General features: G+C 42.3%; 1 protein-coding gene across 1 annotated transcript in view; it reads right to left on the reverse strand.

The window, feature by feature from the left end:
* Positions 1-18,611, reverse strand: part of syne2b (spectrin repeat containing, nuclear envelope 2b) — a gene marked incomplete at its 5' end in the record, with an annotated part of 175,557 nt that overhangs the window by 121,608 nt on the left and 35,338 nt on the right. Inside the window, 21 exons of the mRNA XM_083998509.1 lie at positions 656-834; positions 2,194-2,538; positions 3,231-3,557; positions 4,406-4,522; positions 5,398-5,625; positions 6,447-6,746; positions 7,831-8,160; positions 9,187-9,519; positions 10,276-10,555; positions 11,633-11,740; positions 11,847-12,049; positions 12,539-12,651; positions 12,742-12,949; positions 13,733-13,933; positions 14,027-14,128; positions 14,829-14,996; positions 15,079-15,237; positions 15,770-15,920; positions 16,016-16,171; positions 16,796-17,070; positions 17,755-18,075. Of these exons, the coding sequence (XP_083854635.1) occupies positions 656-834; positions 2,194-2,538; positions 3,231-3,557; positions 4,406-4,522; positions 5,398-5,625; positions 6,447-6,746; positions 7,831-8,160; positions 9,187-9,519; positions 10,276-10,555; positions 11,633-11,740; positions 11,847-12,049; positions 12,539-12,651; positions 12,742-12,949; positions 13,733-13,933; positions 14,027-14,128; positions 14,829-14,996; positions 15,079-15,237; positions 15,770-15,920; positions 16,016-16,171; positions 16,796-17,070; positions 17,755-18,075 (4,604 nt within the window). The remainder of the gene's footprint in view (positions 1-655; positions 835-2,193; positions 2,539-3,230; positions 3,558-4,405; positions 4,523-5,397; positions 5,626-6,446; positions 6,747-7,830; positions 8,161-9,186; positions 9,520-10,275; positions 10,556-11,632; positions 11,741-11,846; positions 12,050-12,538; positions 12,652-12,741; positions 12,950-13,732; positions 13,934-14,026; positions 14,129-14,828; positions 14,997-15,078; positions 15,238-15,769; positions 15,921-16,015; positions 16,172-16,795; positions 17,071-17,754; positions 18,076-18,611) is intronic.

The following is an 18,611-nucleotide window of genomic DNA, read 5'->3' on the forward strand; positions in this document are numbered from 1 at the left end:
GCTGGTTCTTGGTGTCAGAGGCTGTGAGTTCGAGACCCAGCAAGGGTGATGATGATGATGACAGATCAAAATGTCAGTTGACCTCAATATGAAACACAAGACAGTTGTCCTAATGGTGGCATCACAGCAAGCCTCTAAATTAAAAAAAACTAACAAATAGCTTGGACTGGTCCATGCGTGAAGGCTCCTAACATCTTAGACTCATAGTAGATGTTTGACAAATATCATTATTTTACCTCAAAAACTGATTTTTCTTTTTACTGTGGTTTCAAATCTGCCTACACGACAGTGAATGGCTTACTCAATTTGTGAAGCCACTGTTGCTCTGCCACTTGTCAATTAGCTCAGTGCGATAGACAATGGTCTTTGGTTCCCGAGGTTGTGGGTTCAATCCTCAACTGATGCAAATTGAACATTATAAGGTCAACTGTCTTGTCTTCCTATTCTCCTGTTTGTTGCTCAGAATTGCCTAAATTTGCCCAAAAGTAGCCCGGACCCGACCCATCGCTGCGCAGCAGCTATAATTACTTTAGGATTCTCTGAGGATTTCACAGGATTTTGATTCAATAATCAGATCTGATGAAATGTTATTAAACTGAGCCACAGGGAGGAAAGTCAGTGTGTTGGGTTGTTGTGTGTTTCAGCCTGTGTGTACCTGTGCGTGTCCTCGGCCGCCTGCAGCAGCGTCCTCCACCGCTGCTCCGTGTCTCCGACCAGCTGCCGAACCTCCAGCTTCTTCTCCTCCTCCAGGTTTTCCTGCTCACACAGACTCTGAGCTCGACTCTTCAGCTCCTTCACCTGAGCTTCGCCGTTGGACTTGGAGTTCAAGATGAGCTGAAGGTACAAACATGCAGATTTTAATTAGATCAAGATATATTTCCCTTCTCTAATAATCAATACCATCTTGCTTTCAGCCGATAAAGTCATGATATTCTCATATCAGGGAACATGTATCTGTTGTTTCTATTCTTATTTACTTCTTTTTTTCTCTCTCTCTGTGAGAAGGTGAGCAACCCCCTCCCCTTTCTCACCGTCACCTGGGGGTGGACGCCATGGTCTGGCGTCTCCCACGAGGCAGAGAGAAAGACTCTATGTGGACAATCTCACACACACAGTTACACACACACTCCTTTAGGGGAAACCGGGATGTCGGTATGGTGTTTATGTTGATATTAATCATGTGTTTGTTGTGCTTGTAAATATGTGCGGCGTGAGCCGTGTGCCGGCGTCGGGAGCGCGGTGCGCTGCGATTTGCCGCGATTCGCCTTCACCACACCTACAACTCACCTGTAACAGTTTCTCTCCATACAATCATCCTGGCGGGAAGTGAGGTACCCACTGCTCGTCCCATACTTCATCCATTCACAGTTTAAGACACTGGTCCAGCATACACTCTCATACACGCTCACACACTCACCTGCACGTCTCCCAGCTCCTCAGTGGAAGCGCGCGCCGCTGCAGGGGCGGGCTTTATCGAGCGGGGGCCCGGGTGGGCATAGCCCATGGTGCCCAGGGGTGTTTGATTTTGTATGTGTAGGGTGTGATTAATTATTGTACAAAGCTGTGGTATATTTGTGTACATTATATGAAGTGTGTAAAGGAGAGAGTAGGTATTGTGTATTATATTGTATATTGGTGGTGTTAAAGGGGCAGTTGTGGGCCATTATGTTATTGGTGTTCCCCTCAGTAATGGTTTGCCCCAATTAGCCTTGGTAGGCTGCTGTATTTAAGAGAGCTTCATTCAGCTCTCTGGAGCTCTGAGTGGAGGTAGTCTGCTGCGAGGCTATGCTCCATGTCCATTTTGGTTTGCTTACCTTTGTCCTCATATTGGAGTGTATTTGTACAGCTTTTTTGTGTAGAATAAAAAGCCTGTTTTGTGGCACTCAATGCTTGGCGCGCTCTCTTTTCCACCTCCAACACCTAAGTCTGGTCTGCCCAGGTCCCCATTACGTGGGGAGGCCGCTCCGGTCCCTCACACTCTCTCTTCAAAATTCAATTTAAGCATCCATCCTCCGCTCCCTCTTCCTTCTTCCATCCTTTGTCCTTGTTGTTCCTATTTTTTCCTTCTTACTTTCAGAATTATTACTGTCATTAGTGCTATTATGAGTTATGTTATGTTTGCTGTCTAGTCTAGCTAATGCTATCACAACTGTCATAAAAGAAGAAAAAAAAGACTTGTGTTGGATGTTTTACCTGTGCGGTCTTGAGCCGGTCCTCCAGCTGAGCCTTGGGGCCCCGGCTGCCTCTCCCCGTGGCCTCCGCCTGCTGCTGCAGACCGGTCACCCAGGTCCTGGTGCTCAGAGCCTGGACGCTCAGAGCCTCCATCTCCCTGGACAGCGAGTACCGGACCTCGGCCGTCCTCAGCGTGTCCTCGGCCGTCTGCAGGACCGTCCTCCACCTGTCCTCCGAGTCGCTCACCGCCCGCTGAGCCTCTCGCCTCGTGTCCTCCTCCAGCTCCTCGTGCTCACACAGACTCTGGATCAGTCTCCTCAGCTCCGCCAGCTTGGAGTCTCCCTCGGGCTTGGAGCTCAGGATCGACTGAGAGGGACAAGTTGGTGAGTTGAAAAATGAAACATGGTGTCAGTGCTGCCTGAACACTGGACACAAAAGACGACAAGAAACATAGCTGACCAACTCCATGGACTGGAGGGAACACTGCTGGAAAAATGTTATATCTGGTTCTTGCATTGCTGCACCCCCATCTCATCTCTCCATCCCTGACAGTTTTTTATTGCGCACTGTAGCACTTTATCACACTGTACTATATTTTGGTTTTGTTGTGTTCCCAATCCAATTCCAATCCAATCCAATTCTAGCACAACTCCATCAAGAAACCCTGTCCTGGTCTTGCATTGTTGCATTTTCATCCATCTTATCCATCCATAACAAATACTGTAGGAGCCTATAAATTAACATACTCCATTATAAAGTGAACTTAAACCCTTTTCAAAACCTGGACTCTCTGTATGTAAAAAAGGCTAACAAATGCACATTGCACAATATTTAAAAAAATTCAACAACAAAAAAAGTAAAATTCAAAAAAAAAAAAAGGATTTTTGAAAAAAAAAATCGATTTAAAAATCATCAAAAAAGATATTGCGATATTTATGTGAATCGATTTTTTCTCACACCCCTACTATCTATCTATTGTGCTGTTGATTCTGATGGAAAATGCCTTTTCCAAACAAAATTAAAAATTAAAAAAAGAAGAAAAAAGCAACACAACTGACCTGTGCAGTGTTTATTATCTTCCCTGCCTCCGTGCGTCCATCCAGAGGGACGAGGCTCTGCTGCTTCTCCTCCAGCCAGGTCCTGGTGTTGGATCTGAGGGTCTCCAGGTCCCTGAGCCGGTCCTGCAGAGCGAGCTGCTTCTCAGCCTGATCCAGGGTCAGCTTAGCGTCCTGCAGCACTCTGCTCCACTTCTCCTCGGCGTCTCTCACCGTTTGTTCCACCTCTCTCTTCCTGTGCTCCTCCAGGTCCAGACCACACAGACTCTGTCCCCGCCGGCGGAGCTCCTGCAGCCGGGAGTCTCCGTCCGGCTTGGAGCTCAGGACGTCCTGCAGACCAGAGGAGGGAGGTCATTAATGCATAGTTAGATATCCACATGTAGCTGCTTAATGCTCCACTTCCTCCTCCGTTACAGTGACCTCGCTCTGCTGTTACTCTAGGGAACATATATTTATTGCAAGGCTGCACAAATTATTGATTCACATCCATTACACATATTCCCTTTTAGAAATTAGAGCAATCCCACAAAACTTGTGTATTTTATAGTGAAGTACAAGAGAAAAAGGACAATGTTCATAATAACATAGGGAAATAATAATAATACATTTAAAAAAACTGTAAAATAGAGAAATAAACACAAAATAGACAGAAATGTAATATATATTCTTCTTATCTCTTCAAAGGTCTACAGAAAACTCCTCAGAGCTGCAATCTTTAGTATTATTATTTATTGAGAAAGAAAAAAAAGATGGGTTGATAGAGGAAGAGAAAAAAGAGGATAAATAAATAAATAAGTGAATAAATTAATGGATGAATAGATAAAATACTCAAGAATAAAAAAACAACAACTAATAAATAGACTAATAAGATCAATAAAGAAGCGTAAATATCTAAGTTGGGAGGTAGTAAGAAATATAAATCAATAAAAAATAAACAAGTTAGTAAAATCTTTAGTATTATTTAATTGCTCTCCATATATTCAATCCACCTATTCCATCTTTTCAGACATTCTGGTTCTTGAATTCTGATTCTGTATGTTATTCTTTCCATTTCTAAAATATTATTTACAGTTAGTTTCCAGTTATTAAAAGAAGGTAAAATGGGTTTCAGATCTGTGTTAAGTATTTGTCTTCCTCTCTGTAACCTGAGCCTGGCTGCTCTCAGCCTCTCAGCTCACCTGCGCTGTCCTCAGTCTGTCCTCGGCGTTGGACCGGTTGTCCAGTGAGACCAGGCGCTGCTGGAGGTCTCCGAGCCAGCGTCCGTTGTCCTGCTGACCGGTCTCAAATTCTCTCAGCTGAAAAGAAAAAGAACAGGATGAGGCAGTTTGTAACGGCTCAGGGAGACGGAGCATGAGTTCATCCACACTCACACAGCAGGAGGATTGTTGTGTTGTGTATTACATGTCTTCTTATGGGTCTCTACTTTAAACACGTGTCTTTCCTTTAGTATTTCCTGATTTTACCTGAGTGGATGATTTTCTCTGTTTCCCACCACTGTCATTTACCTGTTTGTTTCTATTCAGCCCTGACAGCTTTATTGTCATTTTAATGTTTCATTTCCTCCCCTGTGATTTTAATTTCTTGTTTCCACTGTTACCTTATCAGGCCGCTAATTACGTGATAATGTCAAGAAATAAAAAATGATTTGTGTAGTAATGTCTAGAAATAGCCTAGAAATAACGGTCAATTTCATAGTAACAACATGTTTTTCATAAAGGTAAAAGATTACACATGCTTTTCATGCTTTGACATTTTTGAGAAAGGCCAGAATTATTCTCCACCAAGTCTTCTTGCAATTGACCGATAATTCTGGGCTATTTCTCCGCAACCAATCTTTATTTCTTGGCGATATTTCTCGACATTACTATGAAATCGACCGTTATTTCTAATCTAGGCTATTTCTAGACATTATGGCGCAATTAATTGATATTTCTTGGCTATTTCTTGACCTTATCATGTAATTAGCGGCCTGTAAGTGCTCTATAAATAAAGTTTATTATTATTATTATCATCACATATGTCTTTAGTAAAGGGACAGGACTTATATAGTCCTATATATAGTATATATATAGTTATAAAGTCCATGATCTGTCTCCAGACCTCTATATATGGACCTTTAATGGCAGCACATAACATGAGTTATAATAAAACTCAGACTGACTTCTCTGACCTCCAACTCTCTCCTCTCGGTCTCCTGAGTGATCTGAGCCTCGGCTGCAGACTTGATCTGCTTGGCGGCCTGAAGCACCGTCCTCCACTGCTCCTCCGTCTCTCGGACCGTCTGCTGGACGTACACCCTGCGGCCCTCGTCCGCGTCTCCGTGGTTACACAGACTCTGGCCGCGCCTCCGCAGGTTGTTCACCTTGCAGTCGCCCTCTGGTCTGCAGCTCAAGATGGTCTGCAGAGGAAAAAAAAATAAACACGATATTCAGAAAACAGTTCTGAACATCAGCAATGTCCTCTGATGACCCCTGGACATTTTTGTCCACCTCTCACAGTCAAATGAAAGGTCACTGGGGCCTGATTTTTGGCAAGGAAGTTTATTTTTGGGTAAACTCTGGATGTCCCGAATTTCAGAATGAAAGTCCATTTTTTGGACCCGTAATGCATTTTAACGACACCCATGACCCTTCGCTGGACAAAAATGTCCACCTCCGCCTATGGGTTTTTTAAATGTATTTCAAGGTAAAATTTTAACTAACAGATTTCACCATGAAACGTTAATCACTCACATTAAGACAAATATTTTTTGTATTACAAGTTTTGTCAAATTTTATGTTTAAATATGTAAATGAGGCAATATCTGATGAAATATGCACTAATTTACATATATTTCCAGGACCAAAATCTGAACAATTTTCTTTGTTCAGATTTCAAAATTCTTGTTTTATTTTGTTGACATATTAGAGTCAGAAGTTTTTACAGAGGAGGATTTTGGATATCTCTTTTTATCACTCTGTAAATGAGAAAATACTGTCACCAGACCTAAAAAAATCTAATTTCGCTTTTTTTGTTTTTGTATTTTGGAATAAAATGTTGTATGAATGATATATCAACAATCCCCTCTGTAAAAACCTTCAGAATATAGAAAAATAAATAAATAAATAAATAAAAAATAAAAACATAGTATAAGAAATCATGTGTTTCTGCAGCTAAAACAACTGGCCAGGAAGGGGTTAAAAAATTATCTGAGGGTAAATGTAAAAATAACACACAGACCTCGACCGTGTTGCATCGTTCCTCGGGCGGCGTGTGGCTGCCGACAGACTGGAGCTTCTGCTGCAGCTCTCTGATCCAGGATTGAGCGGTTTTGCTCTGAGCGTCGAAGTCGTCCGACAGACCTCGGAGCTCCGCCTGATTGGCCGCCTGCAGCACCGACCTCCACTGCTGCTCCGCCTGGTCGACCAGCAGCTGCACCTCCGGCCTCCTGCTCTCCTCCAGCCGCTCACACACGCCGTCGCCTCGTCTCCTCAGGTCCAGCAGCTTGGCCTCGGCCTCGGCTCCGACGCTCAACACGGCCTGAGGGGGAGAACACAGAAACGACGGTGAAGGGAACTGAACTTCGACTACAAACCTGGGGCCAGATTCACAAAACCTTCTTAAGTGTAATTTTTTTCTTAACTTCAGTCTTAAGAAGAAAAAAGAGAAGTCATATTCTCAAAAAAAAGTTCTGAAGTATTTTCTTCTTAAGAAAAAAACTTAGGAATAAATGGGATTCTTGAAATCAAAGTTCTCAAATTTGTTCTTTACTTTTTTCTTAACTTTAAAGCAGAAGTAAGCGATCCGGTGGTTTTGGCTAACTTCCTGTCAGCAGATGGAGTTAGCAGTCCCCGCCCTCGTCCCTACGTCACCACATTCACGTGCATCCCTTGGCTGCACACACAGAGAGGACCGCCCCTTTATGCCGTTCTCTCTCCTCATTGGATAAAGGTTGTAGGATACAAGGAAAGTTTTCTCCTCGGCTTACAGCAGAGCAGAGTGACTGACAGACCCGTGTTTCAGACCAAACACTCTATGTAAGTGATTACTGTCGGAAGATAGAACTATTAAGACTTATATTAACACAAACATTCTGCTTACTTCTGCTTTAAGAGTCCATATGGAAAAATAGAAAGACAAACAGTTATGTATGAGAGCAGGTCTGGCTTGCTACTAACCACTGTTTGAGGGTCTTTTTAAAGGTGGTGTAAGTGGCACAGTCTCTAACATAAGATGGTAATATATTCCAGGACTGTGTTCCTCTGATGGACACCACCATTTGACCAAATTTGGTCTTGCACCGTTGTATGTCACAGTCACCTCTAGTTAGTTAGTGCTCTGGTGTTTACTCTAGAGGATTTTTTCTTTATGAAGTTCTGTAATGGTGGAGGGGCTAGACCGTTCAGAACCTTAAAGATTAGACAAACATCCAAAAACAGCTGAAAACTATCAAGGTCCATGATTTTGTGCTTATTCACAATTTTACAATAATGGTAGTATATAGGTTTTTTGTCTAGTGTTTTAAGTGTTCTCTTGAATAGAGACTTGATTGGTTTTAAAGTACTCTCGGATGTATAACTTCGACTACAAACCTGGTCCAGCTCAGGTATCGGTGGAGACTCACCTGTACGGTCTGTAACCTCTCCTCAAACTGCATCTGGTTGTTGAGGGACAGCAGCTTCTGCTTCTGCTCTCTGATCCAGGACTGGACCGTCTCACTTTGGGCTCTGAAGGCCTCCAGGTCCAGCTCCGAGGCGGCTTCGGTCTGGGCCTGGTCGGCAGCCTCCTCTGCAGCCTTCAGCACTCTGCTCCACTGCTCCTCTCTCTGCTGGACCGCGTCCTGAAGCTCTCGTCTCCGTCTCTCGTCCAAGGCCTCGTTGTCACACAGACTCTGACACCGTTGCTTCAGATCCTGGAGTTTTGAATCTCCCTCAGACCTGGAGCTCAGAGTCGCCTGGAAATAAACACACTATAATAAATACTTTATATAATAAAGACACTATACTGTAGGTGAATAGGGTAAAAATTAAAACTAACAGATATCACCATGAAACTTCCCAGGTTTATCACTCACATTAAGACAAATAGTTTTTGTATTACAAGTTTTGTCAAATTGTATGTTTAAATATGTAAATGAGGCAATATCTAATTAAATATGCGCAATTTGCATATATTTCCAGAACAGAAATCTGAACAATGGATAAAGCTACTTTCAAAATTCTTGTTTTATTTTGTTGACACATTAGAGTCAGAAGGTTTTACAGAGGAGGATTTTGGATATCTCTTTTTATCACTATGTAAATGAGAAAATACTGTCACCAGCCCTAAAAAAATAAAATTTCTCCATGTTTTCAGCAATAAAATGTTGTATAAATCAGGCTGTGAATGATATATCAACAATCCCCTCTGTAAAAACCTTCAGAATATAGACAGGGATGAAACTGGAAGGTTTGGTGTCTGTAAGTGCTGCTGAAGTGGAGATTTCTAGCTCAGAGTCTGAGGAAAAACTCATTTTGAGAAAACGGTCTTTAAAGACTTGGACTGTAAAATTCCACACATTGTTATTGTCAATCGTACTTTTATGATTTGTTGCGGATACAAAGGAAATGACAGTTTTTGGAGCCTATATCATTATTCAGGAGAGACAGGGCTTTACAATGATACCTGACATGACATGGGTCAGTGTGTCACAGTAGCTGTTAACTTTTGGTGTATTTAGAAGAAATCTACAGACGAAAGAGACAAAATGAAGTAAAATAACCACTTTAATGTGGATTTTCTACCATTTCTTTCAACTATTTTAGAAGGAGGACATGATAAGGAAGCAAAATAGCACAAAATCTCAAAATTGATCAGATCAGTGCATGAAAAATCTGTTTTTTCCTGTAGTGTCTCGCCTTAAAAAAAAACTCTTCAGAAACAAAATGCTCCTGAAATTAAAGCTCACCATGAACTGATTCACACACAATCTGAAACTCACTTGTGCTATCTGGAGCTTTTCTTCAACTTGCACATGGCCGCCACCTCCAGACTGCAGGTTCTGCTCCTGCTCTCTGATCCAGGACTGGACGTGTTCATCGAGGGTGTTGAAGGAGAGCAGGTCTCGGTCCATCAGGCTTTGTGTTTCCGCCCGGCTCAGAGCCTCCTCGGCCGCCTGCAGCGCCGCTCTCCACTGCTCCTCCGTCTCTCTCAGCGACTCCTGGATCTCCTGTTTCCTGCTCTGGTCCAGGTCCTCGCGGTCACACAGACTCTGGCTCCGAGTCGCCAGCTCCTTCACCTTAGACCCCCCCTCGGCCTTGGAGGTCAGGATGGTCTGGTGACACAATACCAGTCGTTTAGTGGAGCAGTAACAGTAAGTAGTGACTGTTTCAGATATTTTTAACAACAACCGGGTGGAATCGGATCAAATTATGCACAAACAGGTCACATTTTTTTTCATAAATATTAACTCAAAATTTGTCGGTGCAAGCTATTTTTAGAACGGCGGAGCAGAGCCGTGAGCTGCTCAGAGCTACGCTACGGAGGCTCATGGGATTTCTTGGTTTCCCTCATCAAACTCATCAAATACACAATCCAACAACTCCACAACGCTCTGGTGGACAAGTTGTGACCTGCACATTGACCACGCTATGAGATAATAACAGAACGTTACCACACAGAGTTGTTTTAGAGGGAAATTCATGCAAAATCGCTGATGCGCGTTGCCTTCAGGGACAGTTTTTCATCAGCAGTCTCTGCATTTACCGCTAAAACAACTCTGTCTGGTAACGTTGTGTTATTATCTCATAGCGTGGTGAATGTGCAGGTCACAACTTGTCCACCAGAGCGTTGTGGAGTTGTTGAATTGTGTATTTGATGAGTTTGATGAGGGAAACCAAGAAATCCCATGAGCCTCCGTAGCGTAGCTCTGAGCAGCTCACGGCTCTGCTCCGCCGTTCTAAAAACAGCTTGCACCGATAATTAAAGGTAACGAACCTACTGCTATGACTATAGGGATTATGGCAATGAGCCAATTTGCCAAAATGTTGAACTATCCCTTTAAATCAGATTCAAACTCTGTCCCACTGACCTGTGCTCTGCGCTTCAGCTCCTCAGTCTGGACCTGTGTGTGGGAGGAGGTGAGCGGCTCCAGGATCTCTCTGATCCAGGTCCTGGTGCTCCCGGCCTGGCTGTGGAGCTGCTCACACTCCTCCTGCAGGGCGTTCTGGGCCTCGGCCTCCGTCTGCAGCCGAGCCTCCAGGTTCCTGTAGCGCTGGATCAGGTTGTCGCTGTCCTTCAGGAGGCTGTCGCCCCTGACGCCCTGTCTGCGCACCGACGCCAGCTGCTCGCTGAGGGACTCGGCCCGGACACTGTCACATACGGGGAGGAAAAGAGACATAAGACAACAGAGCACAGAGTGTGTGGTGGATCGGTAACACTATATGGATCCACAGCTCCAGGCTTGAGGCTTGAGGCAATTTTGGCATTTTATGTAGCCTGTTTTTCCTCATTTATTCATCTTAATATGTATTTCAAACATGTAAAACAAAATAAGGCAAAATTTCAGTTTGTTCCTTCATATGGAAATAACATTAACAAGTTGAACCAAAAACAAAACACAAAAGCATAATCATACATGTTCAAAAAGGAGTGAGAGGAAGCTGTGCTTATTGTGCTCTTTTCCATAAATCATAAATAGATTGATTACTTTACTAAAGATTTAAAAAAAAAATAAGCAAGTGATTGTAGTTCAGTTTTTTGTTTGAACACCATTTTCCCTTTACCTCTCCAGAGTTATGTTTTTGTACTTAATTTTGAAAGAATTGAATTTTGAAAATGCTCCATGTTTGCCTTTAATTCATTCTTTAACCTGTTCCATAGTTTCACCGCACATATAGACACGCAGTAACCTTTTCTTGTTGTTCTTACTTTTGCTTTTGTGAAGTAAAACAGTCCCCTCACATTATATTTTCCTTCCCTCTGACTGAACATGCTCTGAATGTTTCCTGGTAACTGATTATTTTTTTTGCTTTGAACATGATTTGTGCTGTTTGATATTCTATTTGATCCCTGAGTTTTAGTATCCTTGATTGTAAAAACAGTAGATGTGTGTGGTCCCCTCTGTTTATTTTCCTGTACGCAGTAGAGAGTGTGAAGTGATGTGTTATCGAGAACCTGTTTTGCTTTGTATAATACTGCAATTGGTCTTGAAACTTTGGACTGTAGATGTTTTATGTCATGTTTCCAATTAAGATTTTCATCAATTATGACCCTTTCAATATCCAATATCAAATGAAGTTTGAGTTTGTTATTGCATGAGTATTTTTTATTCAATCTAATCTTATATCAACAGAATGAGATGGTCAGACATTTATAAAGGATGGTAAATTATGTTTTATGACGTAATTTTGGAATATTTGCAGGTATGTGTGATTGTTGAGTGTCACCTCTCGTCCTGAAGCTCTTTGACAAGAGGTTTCACTCTGTCCGACACAGCAGACTCTTTCTCTTTGCTCTGCAGCCACTCACGGAACCCGTCGTGCTGCTTCTGGAGACTGGAGAACAAGGAAGAAAAGTCAGGAAATAAGTTGTATAAACCCATGTTACATACAGTCACATTTCTCTTTCTCAGATATATAGATAGATAGATAATATTTCTACCTGTTCAAGTCCCCGAGCAGCGCCTCCATCTGTGTCTGCCGGTTGTAGCAGTGTGTCCTGAAGGTGCCCACCTCCTCCTGCTGCTCCTTCAGCCAGTCGGTGAAGTCGGAGAGCTGCTGGGGGGGGATCTGCTGGCTGCCTCGGTCCAGCTGCACCTTCAGCTGCTCCAGACGCCGCTCTCCATCCTTGGACTTCAAGAAACTCTGACGCACAGGAGAGAAACTCAGTGAGGAACTCGTCCACCTTCAGAGGTTTTATCTATGGATCAGATCTAGCTACATATCATTAATTCTCGCTCAAATCCACTTACAGCGAGTCTTTTTTTTTTGTTATTCAATGGAAACAAGCAATAGAAACATACAATGTAACACCACTGACAAAAACACACAAACAAAAACAGAACAAAACATGACAAAATAAAACAAAGCAGGACCAAACAGGACAGAAAAGTGCTAAAAAAAGAAAAAAAAAAGATTTAAACGTACAAAAATTAAATTATAGTTACTCAAACTTAAATTTTTCCGATTTTTTGTTATGCTACCTATGTTATTCTACCTTGTCTTGATTTGTTGCAATTATTTTTTCCAAAAGAAACTGGCTTTGCACTTTATTAAAAAAAAAAGAAAATCCAAATTCAATTCAAGTTCTTTTTTGATTGGGCCTTAAATATAAATACAAACATAAATACTTACAGCGAGTCTTTGCAGATGTAATTCCACATCTGTTCTGCTCTCAGGGTTCTCGAAGCACTCGTTGACCTGCAGCTGCAGGTCCTGGAGCCATCCCTCGAACGACTGCTTCTCGTCTGAGGACAAATTACAGACAGTTACAGTTATCATGACGAGGAACGAGGAGAAGCAAATAATCAGATCTCAAAACACAGTAAAATACAAACCGTGGATGACTTTGAGCAGGCCCTGGTCCCTCTCCTCCCTCTTCAGGTGGATCATGTCCTTGGTGCGGGAGATGGCCTCCCTCAGCCGGCTGCAGTCCACCGCCAGCGCCTCCAGCACCTGAGGACTGGCCACACTGGAGACCAGACCCACCTCCTTCAACACGGACTCGGCCTGCTCCTCCTGAGCCTCCAGATCCTCACACAGATCCTGGTGGAGAGTGTAGTGTTCAAAACCCTGTACGTCAGTATACTCACACTAAAAAATGTTGGGTTATTTCTTGAACCCAAATTCTGGGTTTTTGGTGTTGGGTTAAAATTTTTGGTTATTTTTCAGAGTAAGGCATTTTCTGGATTATTGGGCTATGATTTTAACCCAATAGGCTTTATGCACAGCTCCACTACTTCCTGAAATAAGCCAGCTCCTTTATTTCCTGTCTTACATTATTGGACCAACTGATTAATCCAGGTGTGTCTGACCATTGTTGTGAGGGCAGACACACCTGGATTAATCAGTTGGTCCAATAATGTAAGACAGGAAATAAAGGAGCTGGCTTATTTCAGGAAGTAGTGGAGCTGTGCATAAAGCCTATTCATGGGTTGTCCAAGTTATTGGGATATTTTGCAGCGAGTAACCCATTTGTTGGGTTAAGGTTGAGTAATTCTGTGATGTAACAGGCCGGTTCATTTGAAAAACGCTACCCGTGCACTGGGTGTCTCCATAATAATAATCAACATCCGTTGAATACTTGACCCAAATGTTGGGTTGCAGTCATTGTAGTCAATATAACCCAACTTTAGGGTCAAGTATTCTACCCAAATTTGGGTTAAAAAGAATAACCCAATTTTCTGGGTTGAAATAACCCAAAAATGAGTTGGTCCCTTTTTTAACCCAGGAGTTGGGTCAAAAACAACCCAATTTGAGTTGTTTTTGACCAGGGAGTTTTTAGTGTGTTTCTGCATATTTTACAATGCTTTTACCACATGTTCCTACCTGTATCTGCTCCTCGACCTTTGACCCTGAGGCATCGACCTTACTCAGAGAAGCCTGGATGCTCTCCACAGCCGCCTGACACTCCTCGATCTTCTCAGACAGGTGTTTCTTCACGGCGACCAGCTCCTCAAAGACGTCTGTGCAGTCGGTGAACAGCTCCTTCACCTGCTCGATCCTCTTCCTCAGCTGGGTTTCCATCACCTGGAAGATGCACGAGCAGGACGTCAAAGACGGCAGGCAGCTTTTTATGAAAACGGTGTAAAAGAAGATTTAGAGTATGAATGTGTCACTGGCCTGCAGCTCGAGTGGAGCCTCCCGACTCTGCAGCATTTCCTGGATCTCCACAGACTTTTTGTGGAAGTGCTCGATGTTCTCCTCGTTAGCGTTGATCTCGTCCTGCAAGGTGAAGAGTAAAACTGGTTGAAGAGGTCTTGGCTAAATTTGGCACTACACACTCAAATACTGTAAGTGCTGGAGAAGTTATGGTCCACACATTGGTAACCAGACCCACATATTGTGGTTATGCAAGAAACTGACACATCATTTGGTAGATTTATTACAATGGACCGAACGGTGGCTCAACTAGGTCCATCAACTAAAGGCAAGAGCCCGAAAAATATCTTCTACAGATACTACTAGCAACAGCAAATAAATGTATTACAGTACAGACCCTCTAACATACAATATGTGGACCAGGAAATATATCAAATGGAACAAATAACACACTCCCTGAGACTTCAAAAAGACATATTCATTCAAAGGTGGAGCCCTGCCATGTGTTTACTATTACAGTGAGGAGCCCCTGTATACATTTTGAATCCAATCGATATGATTAATCTAATATTATTTTGTTTTATTTTATTTTTATTTCATCTTTCTGTTATTACAGGTGTGTCATATTTGTTATCATGTCCCTATAAGCAGTACATACATACATTGTACTGAAAATTTGAGAAAACAGCAGATAATATGATGAGTATGATTCTGTATGTATGATTTTGAATGAAACTGAAATAAAAACTACAGTAAGTTAAAAAATAAATTAATAAATGAGTTAATGACTGAAACCCTGCCTGTTGAGTAATGTGAACCTTACCCTCATGGCGAGTACTTGTTGCTCGTTGCTGAAGGGATGGCTCTCTGCAAACAGGGCCAGTTTGTCTCCTGCCCAGCCGTCCACCTCTCCCCCCAGCATCAGCTGCTTCTCCCACAGCTCCAGCGCCACCTTCAGGTTGTCCAAGTACGCATCGGTCTTCTCCGTCACCTGTAAGGGAACCAAAAGTTTTAAGAAAGACAGAAGTTCTCCTGTATTCCTTCTATGTAAATATCCATGCACAGACTCTTACGTCCAGCCAGTTGTCCATCAGAGTGTCGGCCTCGGCTTCAAACGGAGACTCGCTGCAGTCTGGGAACTTCTTCAGTTGAGTCTGCAGGTGTCTGCAAACTCCTCTCATCTCCTCTATTCGCTCCCCAAGGCCGCTGAGCTCCTCCTTTATGTCACACACCTGCAAAAATGCACACATGTTAACATGCAGAACACCTGAACACACAGAGAACAGCAGCAGTCTTTAAGCATGTGTCCACTTCTTACTCACTGCAAAAACTCAAAATCTTACCAAGAATATTTGTCTTATTTCTAGTCAAAACAAATCTGATTATACCTAAAATAAGACTCATCACATTAAAAAAGTAGCTTGTTTTTAGACACTTTTTACTTATTTCAAGCTGATTTTCACTTGAAATAATCTGATAGTGGAGCAAGTTTGTCTTTCTTATTACAAGCACAAAACACTTCCTTCACTGGCAGATTTTTCTACTTATTTCAGGTGAAAATTTGTTTGAAACAAGTGAAAATGATCTAAAAACAAGTTCATTTTTTTGGTGATGAATCTTAGTTTAAGTGGAAAGAGATTAGTTTTGAAGAAATGAGACATTTTGACAAAAAATAAGACAAATATTCTTGGAAAGATTTTGAGTTTTTGCAGTGCTGCGTGCGTGTCCATGTCCACAGCAGACAGGAGTTTGTTATGAGCTCACCTTGGTTATACTCCTCTGCAGGTTATCTTTGCCCATGTAGGAGGCCTGGTCGCTGATGGTCTGCTCTGCTCTCTGCATGGTGTTGGTCAGGTGACTGCGGCAGCTCTGGAACTTCTTCAGGTTCTCCAACAGGGTGGTGCACTGCTTCTTCCTGCAGGAGAGATACGTATAGGATAGGATAATGAGTGATGATGCCTCATCTTCTTTTGACCACACACATGCTGCTTTAGGGTAAACTGACTGCACCTGTCACAAAATCCTCTCTGAATCTCCTTCCACTGAGCCTCCAGCTCCTCCAGGAGGTTTTCTCCTCCTCCCTGTTTCTCCTGAAGCTCAGAGATGTTCAGGAACTCTGAGTGCTGAGCGTGCACCTGGCTGTCCAGATCCGTCAGAGCACGAAGCCTAGAGAAGGAATCAATCAATAATGAGACTTTACTTCAGGAAATCAGGCTTTTAAGGGGAGACACTACAGGTGAATAGGGTAAAAAAAAAAATTAACTTTTAACTAACAGATATCACCATGAAACTTCCCAAGTTTATCACTTACATTTAGACAAATATTTTTTGTATTACAAGTTTTGTCCAATTTTATGTTTAAATATGTAAGAAAACAGCCTTTAAAATTACATAGATTGTTAATGTAAATCATACTTTTACGATGCAGACACAGATACAGAGGAAATGATAATTTTTGGAGCCTACATAATTGTTCAGGAGAGAGAGAGCTTTACAATGACACCTGACATGAAACAGTAGCATGTTAACTTTTGGAAAATTTAGGAGAACTCTACCAACAAAAGAGACAAAATGAAGTAAAATAACCACTTTAATGTGGTTTTATACCATTTTTTGCGACTTTTCTGAAAGAATACATGTTAAGGAAGAAAAATAGCCCAAAATCTCAAACTTGATCAGTGCATGAAAAAACAGTGTTTTTGCCTGTAGTGTCTCGCATGATTGATTAACTGGATGCAGTATACCCGGTCTAGTTTTCACACATTGTTGCACCAGAGTAAAGTCACTCACCTGTGTTGCACTGCAGGGATGGTCGGCTCCTTCAGTCCCTGCATTTCGATCGTCTCCTGCAGCTTCCTCATCTCCCCGAGCAGCGTCCTCTTCCTCAGGCCCAGAGACTTGCTCTGCGTGTCCTTCTTGAGGTCGTGCTGCTGGCCGGCCAACGCCCCGTCCGCCTCCTCAAGCCGCCGCAGCAGAGCGCTCACCATGTCCAGACACGAGGCCGGCACGCCGTCCCTGGTGACCGTCAGTCTGGCTCCCTGCAGCAGCAGGTCCAGCTGAGGCGCCTTGAAATTGAAAGAAAGCCTTTATTGTCATTATACATCAGTACAATGAAATTATGTGGCTACTCCACTTGGTATACAATCAATAAATAGTAGTAAAAGCAATAAAACAATAAAACAATATCCAGAATCTGTTTAAAATGAAGGATTCCAGTTAATAACCTGAGAAGACCACTATTATTTGAGAAACCAAAGACTTGAACTACTGTAAAAAAAATAAAAATAAATAAAATAAAATAAAAATCACTGTCTTTCTGTTAGAGGGGTTAACATCTGGAATAATTGTCCTGAAAATATTAAATTATGCTGTACTCTAGTCAGCTTTAAAAAACTGTATAAGAACAACATAATTTCTCGTTACAGTATGGAAAATTAAGTTCAATGATTTTGTACTATTTGGGGTTATGCGCTGTGTACAATTCTTTATTTTGTTGTGATCAGAAATTTAAGTGTACTGATTAATTTCAAATGTCTGTGTTTTGATCCTATTGTATTAATGCGTATATATATATATTTTTTTATTTTATTTTAATTTTTTAAGGTAAAAGGGGTAGGGGTATATAAGCTTTGGCTTCAACCTACACCCTTTCGGTTATATAAGCTTGATATATACCGAAATAAATAAATTCATTCATTCATTCATAAATAAAACCAACAACATCAAATAAAACCAACAATAGCCTGAACCTTCTCCTTCAGGCTGTCGATGCTCTGCCGGATCAGGCCCAGCTTGGAGCGGCAGTCCTGCAGCACGGCGCCGTCGCTGCAGGGGGCGCCCTGCACGCCGGAGACATCCTCGTCCACGGTGCGGAGCGACATGAGGAAGCGGTCGAGGGCGCGGGCGGCCGCTTCGCTCTTGCGGACCTGCTGGCGGAGCTGGTCCAGACTGGTTCTGTGGGTCTCCACCTCCCGGGTCAGAGGGAAGCAGTCTCTGGGGTCCAGGTCGCTGGACCCGGGGTCCAGACGGGACAGCTGGTCCAGCTCATACTGGATGTTGTCATCTAGTTCCTGTTGCAAAAGGAGAAAACATGAGGAATCAGCTTCAAAAGCTCTTTTTCTCTCTCTTTCTCTCTCTCTTCTGTATACATACACATCTTAGCAAAATAGGTCTGTTGTTTTTGTTTTTCTTTCTTTCACTCTCTCTCTTTCTTTCTCTCCCATCTCGCATGTATCTTTCTTTGCTTATACTCTTCCTCTTTCTTTAGTTCCAATTGTTCCAGTTCATCCCTCATACACATGCATAGATCAACACATTCACATGCTCACAGTCATTTTTGGGATGTCACGCTTATAGATTTTCTTGGTACGAATATTGTCAGAGAAATAATCACGGTGTTACGATTATCACGATTATTATGCATCAATAAATTTCACAACACTCTGAATGTGTAAAATCAAATTTTGTCAAAATATAATTACATTACTAATCTCTTAATATAGGACCAGTTATTAATCCCCCGGGGCAAGTGTTTGAAATATTTAAGTCATTAATTGGCATCTATACCAAATGTTTTAAGTTTATATAATTTTTTTAAATTACAAAT

The sequence above is a fragment of the Trachurus trachurus genome, assembly GCF_905171665.1.
Source record: "Trachurus trachurus genome assembly, chromosome: 22".
NCBI lineage: Eukaryota > Metazoa > Chordata > Actinopteri > Carangiformes > Carangidae > Trachurus > Trachurus trachurus.